Below are 13742 nucleotides of genomic sequence, written 5' to 3'. Positions count from 1 at the left end.
GCGCTAATTTTTCTAAGTGCGGATATCTAGTTTCGGCCTTGCCTAGAGTTCGACTGACATAATAAATAGGGAATTGCGTACCTTGTTTTTCTCGAATTAGGACTCCACTTACCGCTATCTCCGAGACAACTAGATACAGGTAAAGCTGTTCGTCTGCCTTCGGGGTATGAAGCAATGGAGGGCTCGATAGATACCATTTTAGCTCTTCCAAAGCATGCTGACATTCCAGAGTCCATGCAAAATTGCTTTTCTTTTTAAGCAGGGAGAAAAATCGGTGGCTCCTATTCGAGGATCTCAAAATGAATTGTCCCAGGGCGGCTATCCGTTCCGTTAACCTTTGTACGACCTTCACATTATCTACCACATTGATGTCCTCGATTGCTTTGATTTTATCGGGGTTAATTTCGATTCCTCGATTGGACACCATGAAACCGAGAAACTTGCCCGAGCCAACCCCGAAAGCATATTTTTCGAGATTGAACTTTATATTGTATTCTCTTAGTATGTCGAAAGTTTCCTGTAAATGTTTTAAATGGTCCTCTGCTCGCAGGGATTTGACTAACATATCATCAATATAAACCTCCATTGATTTTCCTATATTCTTTTCGAATATTCTGTTTAGTAGGTGTTGATAAGTTGCACCAGTATTTTTTAGACCGAATGGCATTACATTATAATAGTAAGTTCCGTACTTAGTGATAAATGAGGTCTTTTCCTGATCCTCCGGGTTCATCTGATTTGGTTGTACCCGGAATAGGCATTGAAAAAGCTAAGAGTCTCGTGGCCGGCCGTGACATCGATCATACGATCGATATTAGGCAAAGGAAAAGAATCCTTAAGGCATGCTTTATTCAGTTTTTTATAATCTATACACATTCTAAGTTTGTTTCCCTTTTTAGGGACTACCACCATATTTGCTAGCCACTCGGGGTATTTTACTTCCCGAATAGACCCTATTTTAAGAAGTTTGGTTACCTCGTCTTTGATGAAAGTATGTTTGACCTCGAACTGGGGCCTTCTTTTTTGTTTTACCTGGTGGAACTTTGGGTCCAAGCTTAGCTTATGAGTGGTGATTCCCGGTGGGATCCCTGTCATGTCAAGATGGGACCAAGCAAAACAATCTATGTTAGCTATAAGAAATTGAATAAGTTTTTTCCTGAGCTCAGGATCTAACCCCGTGCCCAGGTATACCTTTCGTTCGGGTAAATATTAGATTAGTATGACTTGCTCCAGTTCTTCGACCGTTGATTGGGTAGCGTCGGAATCATCGGGGGCCATGAAGGGTCGAGGGACCCTATGTTCATCATCTTCGTCAGTCTTCTGATTCTCTAATTGGGTCGAACTTGACGTTTGTGATTGCTATTTGGTATTTCGTTCCTCCTTTGAATCCGATTCTTTTGCTGATGATAATGATGATATTGGAATCATTTCATCAACGACAAATATTTCTTTTGCGGTTGGTTGTTCCCCGTAAACCGTTTTGATTCCCTCCGATGTTGGGAACTTCAAAACCTGGTGGAGGGTCGAGGGTACAACCCTCATATTGTGGATCCACGGTCTTCTGAACAGGGCGTTGTATCTCATATCACCTTCGATCACGTGGAACTTAGTTTCTTGGATGGTCCCAGCCATGTTAACTGGCAGGATTATTTTGCCCTTAGTAGTTTCACATGCCATATTAAAACCGTTTAGTACCAAGGTTGCGGGTACGACATGGTCCTGTAGACCGAGTTGCTCTACGGCCCTCGATCGAATGATGTTGGCTGAACTACCTGGATCAATTAAAACACATTTAACTTGAGTTTTATTCATAAGTACAGATATTACCATTGCATCGTTATGTGATTGCATTATTCCTTCCGCGTCTTTGTTATTGAAGGACAGGGTTTCTTCTGGTGTGTAATCCTGAGTCTGGGATCGCTTGTGGCTCTTCTGGTTAGTTTTCCCTATTGAAATTCCTGTTTTTGAAATGGTTTTTGGCTCTGTTACTTAAAAACTCTCGAAGGTGCCCTTTATTGAACAACCGGGCTACCTCCTCTCTCAGTTGTGTGCAATTTTCCGTTCTGTGACCATGAGTGCCATGATATTCACACATTTGATTGGGATTCCTCTGGGCAGGATCAGTCTGCATAGGTCGAGGCCATTTAGTATCTTTGATGCGTCCGATAGCCGACACGGGGGCGGATGCATCGATGCTGAAGTTATATTCTGACAACCGTGGTGCTTCCTTAGGTCCGGTATGCTTGTCGAACCCGTTTCTTTCCATCAGCCCCCGAGACCCTTGGCCTCGATTATTCTCCTTTTGCCTCGTACGAGGTTGCGTGAAGGTTTGCTACCCCTACGATCTCCGTTATACGGCCGATATCGATCCTTGTTTGACCTTGGTTCTCGGTCGATATTCCTTTTAATGATGGACCTAGACCCTAACTGGTCGTCTTCAACTCTGATCTTCAATTGATACCGATTGTGTACATCGGCCCAAGTAATAGCCGGGTACTCGATCAAATTCTGTTTCAACTGTCATGAGGCCATCGAGCTCCGCTCGTTCAGTCCTTGAGTGAAAGCTTGTATAGCCCAATCGTCAGTGACCGGTGGTAGATCCATTAATTCCGTTTGGAAACGATACACGAACTCTCTTAGCATCTCGTTGTCCTTCTGCCTTACCTTGAAAATGTCCGACTTCCTAGTCTCGACCTTTATGGCTCCGGCGTGTACTTTTACGAAAAATTCTGCAAGCATAGCAAAAGAATCGATAGAGTTAGACGGTAAATTATGATGCCATATCATTGCTCCCTTCGACAGGGTTTCACCAAACTTTTTCAATAATACAGATTCGATCTCATCGCCCTCTAGATCATTCCTTTTAATGACACATGTGTAAGAGGTGACATGTTCATTGGGGTCGGTCGTTCCGTTATATTTAGGAATTTCGGGCATGCGAAACTTCTTTGGGATTGGTTTAGGAGCCGCGCTCGGGGGGAAAGTCTTTTGTACAAATTTTTTGGAATCTAAGCCCTTCAATATCGGCGGTGCCCCTGGGATCTGATCAACCCTGGAGTTATATGTTTCCATTTTTGTCGTTTGCTTCGATCCTCCTTTCTCCTGACTCTATTCATTTTGTTAGTTCTTTGAACATCTTAATAATTTCGGGATTAGTCCCCGATTCTTGCTCATTTAACCTTACTATAGCTGGTCCCGTTTTGTAGGTGACTTCTTGGGGTGGACTAGGCTCGAGTCTGGTCGGTGCCTGGGTTGGGCTCTGTAACTGGGCTATTACTACTTGTTGAGCTTGAAACATCACAAAAATCATACGCAAGCTGATTATGTTATCCTTAGCGTTTTGGGTATTTCGACCTGCTGACCGAGTTCCACCATGAATGCTATTTTCAGGGTCAGAACGTTAGTTTGCCTCGATGGCCACATGCGAATTAATGTCTATTGGCTCTTCGACCCGAGCTCCAATGGGATCGACGAATGCCCTTCCACCCCCGGGGGTTAAGTTGTTGTTCTCATCTTGAAGGCCAACTTCGTTGTCGATAGGTAGGGCCATTAATTGAGGATTCGTCATCTTCAACCTGAAATCAAAGATACTTCCAAGAGCAAGTGTAAAATGGTGTGTTTTGCAGAGATTCGTGCCAAATAGCCACTGTTATCCTTAGCCCCACGGTGGGCGCCAAACTGTTTATCCGAAAAATGGATAGAGTTGAATTTATACGCAGTTCTAAGAATACGTGGTATAACTTGGAATAAATCAAAAAATAAGTAAAAATATATTGATTATTGACTCTTTAAAGAATGAAATACAAACCAAATTGAATAGAAAATTATTTTATGAACAAGCAAGATGAATCAATGCATAAAGCTCACGAGAGGATAATCTCTCTTGTATTTCTCTGTTAATATCAATAGTATATGAATATGAGAGTGTATTAATGCCTTGATGTTCCATGTCTTACAGAAATAATAGTCATCCCTCTTATAGTGGAGGGATTCTACTTTGTATATAATTAAAAATACATAGTGGGGAACCTATGATAGAATAATTTTCCCTAATTTCCGCCAAGATTCTCTCGCCTTAGTGTGACTGTAACGACTCTTGTCCCTTGGCTCGATCTTGATCGGACTTGATATTGGTTGGTTTCCAGATTTAGAGCCCGATATTAACTCGGGACCCGGTATTGACTTGGGCTCGGTATTGATCGGTCTCTGGCTCTCAAGCTCGATAACGCTGCTTCGCATCATAGTTCGATTTGGATTCGAGCTCAGTAATGACTTCGAGTTCGGTATTTGATCGGTCCCAGAAATTTGAGCTCGGTAACCTGGCTTCGGATGTCATACCTGATATTATGAAGTTGACCTTCGGTCCATTATATTCCAATTTTTACTAATCATACGAAGGTCTAAACCGGTTTTGACCGTATACACTTTGCCTTAGTATGGAGGTGGAGGATAGGCTTAGCGAATTGCCAGAGGAAATTCTTGTATCAATTCTTTCTAAGTTGACAGTGGAAGAAGAAGTGGCCACAAGTTTTCTTTCAAGTTGATGGCGGTACCTCTGGATGCATGTCTCATGTCTCAACTTTAATGGTCCAAAGATTCCGAAGGAAGAGCGGTATCATAAGGACGTCTGCATAGAAAAAGTGATGGGATATATCAATTGGGTTAATCGTGTTTTGGATTTGCATAAGGGTCCTATTTTAGAAGAATTCAACATTTCTTTTCCTTTCCTTCATAGGGCTAGTAGTGCTGCTAATTCTGAAATTTATAAGTGGCTCAAATTTGCATCATCAAGGAAGATCCAAAGCCTTAAATTAGACTTCTCAGTCCCTTCCCCTTGACCACTTAATACAACATTGGCTGAATATTCCTTTCCCACTGAACTTTTAACCTCTTCACTCTTTCTCTCCAGGACTCTCAAAAAGCTGACTCTAAAGCATGTTAGTGTGGATTGTCAGGCAGTTGAAAGTTTAATCTCGAGCTGCCCAGAGTAGGGATAAGGTCTGTGTACACACTACTTTTCCTATACCCCACTAGTGGGATTATACTGGGTTATTGTTGTTGTTGGAGATGCTCTCACTTGAAGTTGAAGGTACTTTTTCATCAAGGGTAAGCAATTTCCTCCCTCCACAGAGAACAACTTACGTACTTATTTTATCAGTCTGAAAACTGAGATGAGTTTAAATGGAGAAATATGGTCAGCGAGAATTTATATACTTTTTTGGGACTGAAGCGTTGTTTCTCTGCTTGTTGAAGAGGCGTTGTTTCTCAACATTCAACAATCTCAAACAGGTTGTTGTGTTGAGACTCCATGACGTGGATCGTGGTTCTCTACTTAGAATTACTCCACTTCTAGAAGCAACTCCATACCTGCAAAAATTTGCAATTGAGGTATAAGTTTATTCTTTAACCTTAGCTTCTACCAAAATGAAATCTTAATTTATTCTATGTTGACCCTATCTATCATACAAAATTAGCATCTTTCCTTTCTCTGAATGCCCTGCATATATACCTGCTTTTCCCATTTGTTTTCTCGCTAAGAACATCATATATGAATTGTATCTAATGAACTTTATGTTGTTCAATATTAAGTTGTGATAAGAATGATAAGTTTGTTCTAGTAATAACCTGCTTTTGAAAGTCACCACTCTTAGGATAAGTGAATGAACGGGGACTTACAGCCTTATATTTTTAATAACAATTAGGCAATTACAATTTATGCTGGAATTTCTTGAAAGTTATTCAGAAAGTCAAAGAAGTTTAACTTTGGAACTTATCAAAAAGTTTTAAAACCTTACGAACTTAAAATGAAGATTTATTGCTACACAATTTGTTTACATAGAAAGTTTTTTGGATCTAAAAAAGTATTCATAGGCAGTTCTTTCGCTGATCACGTTAGCTCCTAAGACAATTATCCGTTTCATAAAATTGTACCTCCTGAGATTCAATTGTCTTAATTTTGAATGATATTATGCACTTGATTTCGAAGGAACAAGTTATGTTTGAAAATGCAATTATAATTCTCTCTTATATTTCTAAGTATGCAAGTGGTAATCATAGATAAAGATTGCTATGTATCTTTTGATGAGATGCGAACAATATAGTGAGAGAGAGATAGAACCGCTTTACTCTTCAGCAAAATTTGCAATTGGCTTATAAACGTAAGATATAGAAGTAGTCACCTCAAACCATCTAAATATACCAACTTCATGTATATGATTCAACAAACATTTTGGGAGAACTGTATATTCGAATTGATGTGCCGAGGGTGTCAGATCTGAGTTCGTTCTTATGATGTTAAGTTGACTGGACTCTCAATAAAGTTAAATCTTAATAAAAGAGTTCAGTTTATTTAATAGAATTTACACATACATTTATATGCAAAAAGTTAGTATTTCAATTTTTTTCGTAACTTATTTTTATAGTGTAACATTCTTAATAAAACTTTAACTTCACATGGTAATAGTATTATTTATATTGGTAAGAGTTAATTCAAGGTAATACGACGTGAATCATGTGTTTGTATTATATTAACTTGGATCTTTTTGTAAAAAAATTCTATTTACTAATATAAAAATTCAAGTAGTTTAATGTTAAGTTCTAAAATATTAGTATTGTTAAAAAGTAGGTAATATTTCTCTTTGTTTATATATATTTTTTCTTTTACAAAATTCAATGTTGTCTAAGCAAAAATAAAATCACTAAATTCATTATTAAAATTTTTTGAGGTCTCATAATGAATAAAACCCCGGATGAAGAAAAAAATAGCACCGGGCCTAGAGCAAATGCTTTACTAGTCTTTCACCTTATCTTTCTAGAATTGTATGAGGTTAAGACAGAAATTGTATAGTCCTTGCCAAAGGATTGTATTAGGAATTCTTTCAAGAATTTAGGAGCTGAGTATGATAATCTTCCTAATTAATGTTGATATAAAGATGTTGGGTAGTCTCTCCGTTCACTTTTACTTGTTCATTATGTATTTTGCACACCCCTTAAGAAACACTAAATGAAGTGCATAATTTGCCATGATATCAATATTAATTGATGCATATTTAATGAATTTGAGAAAATGATTTGAAATGAGTAATTAATACCGTGGGTATAACACGAAAAAAGAAATTGTCTTCTCTTGATATACTAAAATTAACAAGTAAAAGTAAAAATCTATTTTTAGAATATTGGACAAGTAAAAATGAACGGAGGGAATGTAAATCTAAGGCTTCTTTGTGGTATCAGGTCACCTAAATTGGGAGACTAAATCATTAGGAGAGAAAGATGTCTCAAAGACCAATGCTAATTAAGTTTTCCATGGATATATAGCAGCAGATGTCTTATTTGTTTATTATGCTCCCTCTAATTTAATTTATGTGACTCGCTTTCTTTTTTAGTATATTTTGAAAAGAATAATATATTTTTATAGTTAGAAACTTAATTTTACAATGAAATGATCTATAGTCATATAAATCTATTAGATCTCAAGTTTTAAAAGTCATTCTTTTCTTAAACTACGTATCAAGTCAGATTATAAGTAGTATTTATATAAATAATACATATAAAAATTACTCAACATATATACACATAATCCCATGCTCCCAAGCACAAGGAACATTTTATAAGATCACAATAAGGTACATTAATTGTTTATCAGTAACAGATTGTTTTAATACAAAATGTGATATCACATTTCACATATTATCTCTCTTTCAAGATTTAACTTCCTCGTTTCCTTCTTCCACAACTTGTTGTTCATTTTATAAAATTTATGTATTTAAAAACTACATAAAAGTACTATAAGTCTCAATAATTAATATTTTAAAATATTTAAAAATTATTTGCAAAAATTATAGGTAAATAAATCGTTGTTTGATTCCCTAAATAGTAATAATTTTTTTTTTTTTGAGGCTATATTCTAGTTATTTTGTAGACGCATAGATGAGATTGACCAATTTCAATTTTTTCCTAGAATTTCTAATCACTGTATTTTTTTTTCATAATCACCTTTGTATTATTATTGATCATGCTCATAACTTCCTCTTTTTTATGCTAAACACCCTTTAATAAATCATCATAGTATAGTTGAAAGATTATACTAGGTCAAACGAATGTGTATTATTTCATGGTTCTTAAATCACTTTATTATTCCTTATTTTACTACAGTAGATGGCTATTATATGTATTGAAACAATTTCTTCTTTCTACGGAAAATTGAAAAGTTGTCACAAATTTAAAAAGTAAATAAAACGCGACTCTGCTGGGGATCGAACCCAGTATCGAAACAATTTCTTCTTTCTACGGAAAATTGAAAAGTTGTCACAAATTTAAAAAGTAAATAAAACACGACTCTGCTGGGGATCGAACCCAGAATCTCTGGTTCCGTAGACCAGCGCCTTATCCATTGGGCCACAGAGTCAGGTTGTTACATTTTTAATAATATATATTTTTATTAGTTAGTATTCTTCCACCCTTCTTCTTCTTTTAAGGTGAGGAATTAAAAGACATACTATAAGTATTTTCATATCAGTTTTTAATATTTATTAGAATACGGGTTGATGGTATGTTACAATTACGGAGGATTAAGATTGAAAGCAAGATTCGGGATTTTAAAGTTGCGGGTGCTCATCTCCAATAATCTAGAATTGTTAGGGGTCATTTGGTTGGGAAACAAGTTATTCTGAGATTAATTATCCTAAGATTAGTTATCCCATTCTCCCATTGGGATAAAAAAATACTACAATCTCGGAATAGCTAATCCTGGGATATATTATACCACAATTTTATCCCAACCAAACATGGAATAAATTCAAATCAAATTTAATCTCGGGATTAATTATCCCTTATCTCTCGTACCAAACGAGCCCTTACTAATCACAAAGGTTGCTTGGTCAATTTATTAGTATGTTAATACTTGTTTCCTATGTAAGAATACAATGCTTGGGTTAAACACAATGAGTGGTTGAGCATCCAGTGACGTGAAATATTATATATTGTAATAAATGACAAATTCTTTTCCCCAATCTGGTGTAGAATGATTTACTAGATTAATAAGTTTATCAATATAAGATGATAGACAACCAAAGAGTAACTTCATATACTAAATGAGTCTGAATATCTATGCTTTTTTATGACAAATTTATAAACTACATATAAATTAGAAAAATGAAATCCCTTCTTGCTTCAGTTGTACATGTTATTGTTTCTATCATTCAAAGAAAAGTTTCAAAATTTTACGCACACAAATTGGAATTCATGTGCTTCAAATAAGGACCAAATGGAAAGGGGCGAGTTCATTATGCACAATAGTGTTTTATGGCAAGTCAATTCTTGCGGGCTAAAGCAGCAGCAATTCCACCGACCAAAACTCCAACAGCAGTAGCAGCAATGCCAATGCCAATAACTCCATCTGTTTCAGACACAGTAAAAGGCATAGTAATATTCATCAACTGAAACGATACACGATAACAAGTGACAATTTTAGAATTCAAATTGTTACCTTTGGTAATTTTTTCTTCAATTGTTTTCTTGAGAGTCAAGGCTTGCCTCCAATCCGGTGCAATCTGTAGATTCACAAAACCACTTAAAACAGATTCGAGAGATGAAAAACTGCCATCCCAAAATAAAATAACTTGTGTAGGTGTGAGACCTCTAGTCGGTTGAAAGAACAGAGCTTCAGAGTTGTATGGATGCAGTTCAAGCATGCAATTTCACTAAATAGATGGGCTGAAGAAAACTTTAATTTTCAGAAATGATGCAAACTTTACAGCCTGGAGATAAAGACCTCAGTATTAATGTCAAGGGTGAAGCAAAGGTAAGAACAAAGATCAAACCTCCAAACAACGATCAACAAGCTGCCTGCTTCTTGGATAGTCCCCACTCCTATAATACCCAACAGCCAGAAGATAAAGCTTTTCTCTCATTTGCAGGGGACTGCTACTGCCACCCAAAGAAGCTGCAAATGATAATATATAAGTCAGAGAATATGGTTCTCTCCCTCGCCTAATGCAAAAGCAAAAGGAGAAGGTATAAAAGGAGTAAATGGAAAAAGGAAATGTCAGGGTGAGGGAATGAAAAGTTGCATCAAAAGTCCAGCTAAAAGAAAAGGAAGGAAGGAAGAACGAAATGAATAGCTCTACTATACTAACCTTCAAGCATTGCTATCCCACGCTGTACATCTTCAGGCCTTTTTGAGTGAACAAGAGCCCAAGACAAACGCATAATGCATTCACTTTTAAGTTCATCAGATGAACCTTTTTCCGCCTCAGCAACTTCACGTTCACAACCCTGTAGACACATTACAACTTTGAAATATTCGAATATTGTCTAGATGCCAAGACCATTGCAAGAAAATTCAAACTCAGTTTACAGTTAATGAACAGCACTGCATATGGAACTGCAAATCAGTTAGTAGTTCCACAGGCTATCTCCCGAATCAAGTAACTTTCAGCAAGATCTATAAAGAATATTTCTGCAGTCTTGTTCATGATGTCTCAACCAATTTATCAGCGAGAAAAGCTGCTGGAAAATGTATTGCTTATGGTGCTAAGTGCTAACCAATGTTTTAAAAACCTGGACCATACTGCCTAACTGGTTTGACTGTTGCTCAGCAAAGAAAACAGGCCACTTTGACCTCCATAATCATTCTGGTAGTCAAAACTGCTCTAACTAGCAAAAACCAAAGGAACTGCCAGTTGAACCAGACTGTTGACCCATATGGTTGGGTTTAAACGTGCATAAAAGGAATTAAAGTCTGAAATGTAAAGAGACTCAAGTCACTGCCCACTATCATAATCCGACCATTAAAGTAATGTATCATAATGTGCTTTCTACATAACAGAGCCAGGATAAGTGGCTGAATATTTTGTTAAACCTCAACTTTTAATTGACTATATCAGTGTTAAAAGACCATTAATAAGTATTCGACCTTTAAATGCCATTTATAAGTAGTACTACTTCTATCCAACAACCAAACTTCAATTGGGGGGAAAGAGAAAGGAAGCAAATGATCTCAATCAGTATACTGTCCCCTTCAAAGTTTCTTAGATATAATAAGAACTGCGATAAAATAAAGAGAGTCCTATGTGAAACACTTTTGCTCTGCTTTTGCTCACTTCTGTTTAGTAAAAAAAAAAAACCAATTCACCTAAGTTAATGTTGACTTTAAAGATACCCAATGAAAGGGTATCTAAATAAGCTGAATCCTCTCCTTCTCCAAATAAAATAAAATACATGAGAAATGACTTACTGTTATTGGAATGAAGTGAAACGAAGAAAATATATATTTTAAAGTAGAATTGATATATCCGACCACAACTAGGTTAGGATTGAGACATCGTTAATTGATTGAGGTGGCAATGAGGATTTATATCCTTACACCACTTAAATTTTAGTTTCAAAGCTACCACTGTAGAAATTAGAAAATTAAATTAGGATCTTCGAATTGTTCTACACGTGTTAACTCTTGCTCTTGGTATTGGGATCTTTTGTTGTGATTGTTTTCACCATAGATAGAAAACACATCAAGTATTTAAGCAGGTGACTCATAAACTTTACTTCTAAATAAGAACAATCAATCAATTAACTACGCCGTCAAACTAATTGGTATACACTATATAAATCCTCCATATTAATGTTGCTCTATTCAGTCATCTCTAATAAGAACAAATAATCAAAAACCAGCACATAGCAACATAACTTTATTTCTAGATAAGAACAATAACCAAATCAATTGCACTTCCAACCAAACTAGTTAAAGTCGACTATATGATTCCTCCGCATAATTCTCTCTACTCAGGCGTTTCTATACAAGAACAAACAGATAAAATTTTATATTTATTATTTCACATCATACAACTATCAGATTAAGGAAAAAACATATTTCACCATTTAATCCTTTTTTAAATAAGTACGTTTAATCCAATTTTCATCCCTAAGCTCGACACATGGCATTGTCTAAGCTTGTCTATTCGGGAAACAATAACAGATAACAACGAATAGTAGAATTTAAACTCAATTACACTCCACAAGTTCCTAAATCATATAAAGTTCTCCAAAGTATATGCTAAGCACAATTTCAGCTCAAGGAAGGATCAAATGCACAGATAATCAATAATTCAACACTAGAAATTAACCGTAATTCGTTAATAAGTGGTCAAATCTGTCAATAAAATCAAATAATTTCAAAAGAAAAAAAAATCGACATGGAATTAGACTTACAGCGACTATATCAGAGTCGCACCACGGAATTTGATCTCCGCCAGTGAAGAAATCGCCGATCGATTCGAAGAATTTTCCGATCTTTGCATCCATTTTTCTGTCTAGTTGTACGTCGTGCTTTTGATTTTGTACGAAAGGGGAGGGGAACGTTAGCTAAATATGGAAGTCTCAGACCAGAAATGCAGCTTCCTCGTTAAGTTTCTTTGCTTGCAAACTAAGAGAGGAAAACGTATGTGAATTTAAAATAATTCATAAATTTTGTTTGGATATAAATTATTTATTGAGAATAAAATAAGAACTTTATAATTAAATTATTTTTAAGTATAAAAAATTGTGATCTATTAACTGACTGAAATTTTAAAAAAAATTAATCTAAATAGTCACACACCCAATTGCTTAAACTAAAAATAACTAATAAATATATAATTCATGTATAATATATGTATGATCATATATAATTAGTGTATAGTCTATATATATACTACATAGGATAAGTAAATAGTAAATTCTATCGGCTATTTATGTAAAGATCCCAGAAATTATATCATAATAGAACAATAAATAGAGTACTATATAAAGAAGGGAGAAAAAGTAAGTTTCCCGTCAAATAATTTTATCATTTGAATTATTATTCATATTCTTTGAATTGAATTTTGTACACAAATTATTCTAGAAGAAGTTGGAGTTTGGTTTATATGCATATTTCATGTGGATAAAAAAATATCACATACTCATTTACAATTTGAATAAAAGAAAACATATATGTAAATTTCTCATATATTATTTCTTATTGATCTCTTATAGAAAAGTCACATAATTAGAATAATATTTACAATAAACTATGAATTAAGGATAAAGCAAATCTAAAAATAATATTCGTAGTAGACTAAAAAAGCCAAGAGATTTTTATAGTGGTTGATAGGTCTTTTTCACCAACTTGACTCAAAACAATATAAAAATATTTTTTTACTCGATTGGCTAAGGTCCAATAGGTAAATAGAATTGAGAAATAATTTTTAAAATAACGAACTTTAATAAAGTAAATGACACAATCAAATTAACATTTTGAGCTACTTGTGGTATTTAAATCTTTCTGAATAAACACAAATAGAATAAGAAAATTTAACTTAATCTAACTTTTCAATATGTCTTCATTTTGTAAGACCTAAATAAATACGAAGTCTATTTGTAAGAAGATGCAAAATTGTAATCAATATATATCGATGTTCGATATTTCTATTAGAATAAGAAAATTTATAAGTTTCGCTTAAAAAAGTGCTATCAATTTTTATTTTATTTATTTCAAGACTAACCTAGCGTCAGGGCAAACATTTTATTAATTTAAATAATTAGTGATTTTTTTTGTGGGAAAATTCTTCTTCAGAATACACTAAACATCAATTGAAAAAAATAAAAATTCACAGTTTAATATACACACCCGTGTTGATTGCTAAGCACTCAACCGAAGAAGCAAACGGAATGCTGCAAAATACTATTCTCTCCAAACTAAAACCAATGATACATTACTTTATCAC

At 35.0% G+C, this 13742-nt stretch overlaps 1 protein-coding gene and 1 non-coding gene across 2 annotated transcripts; both read right to left on the bottom strand.

Annotated features, from left to right (window-relative positions):
- Positions 1 to 8334: 8334 nt before the first annotated feature.
- Positions 8335 to 8407, bottom strand: TRNAR-ACG (transfer RNA arginine (anticodon ACG)). Its single transcript has one exon. It is a non-coding gene; the product is annotated as a tRNA-Arg (tRNA).
- A 654-nt stretch (positions 8408 to 9061) lies between these two features.
- Positions 9062 to 12458, bottom strand: LOC104098697 (mitochondrial fission 1 protein A-like). Its single transcript, XM_009605500.4, has 5 exons — positions 12208 to 12458; positions 10137 to 10275; positions 9822 to 9943; positions 9488 to 9551; positions 9062 to 9397 (listed from the first exon to the last, which is right to left on the bottom strand). Exons 1-5 carry the CDS (start codon positions 12298 to 12300, stop codon positions 9312 to 9314), a joined length of 504 nt encoding a protein of 167 aa, XP_009603795.1. The 5' UTR covers positions 12301 to 12458; the 3' UTR covers positions 9062 to 9311.
- Positions 12459 to 13742: the final 1284 nt, after the last annotated feature.

The sequence above is a fragment of the Nicotiana tomentosiformis genome, chromosome 12 (assembly GCF_000390325.3).
Source record: "Nicotiana tomentosiformis chromosome 12, ASM39032v3, whole genome shotgun sequence".
Taxonomy (NCBI): Eukaryota; Viridiplantae; Streptophyta; class Magnoliopsida; order Solanales; family Solanaceae; genus Nicotiana; species Nicotiana tomentosiformis.
The sequence above is the reverse complement of the archived record's forward strand: the minus strand, read 5'-3'. Positions and strand labels throughout refer to the sequence as shown.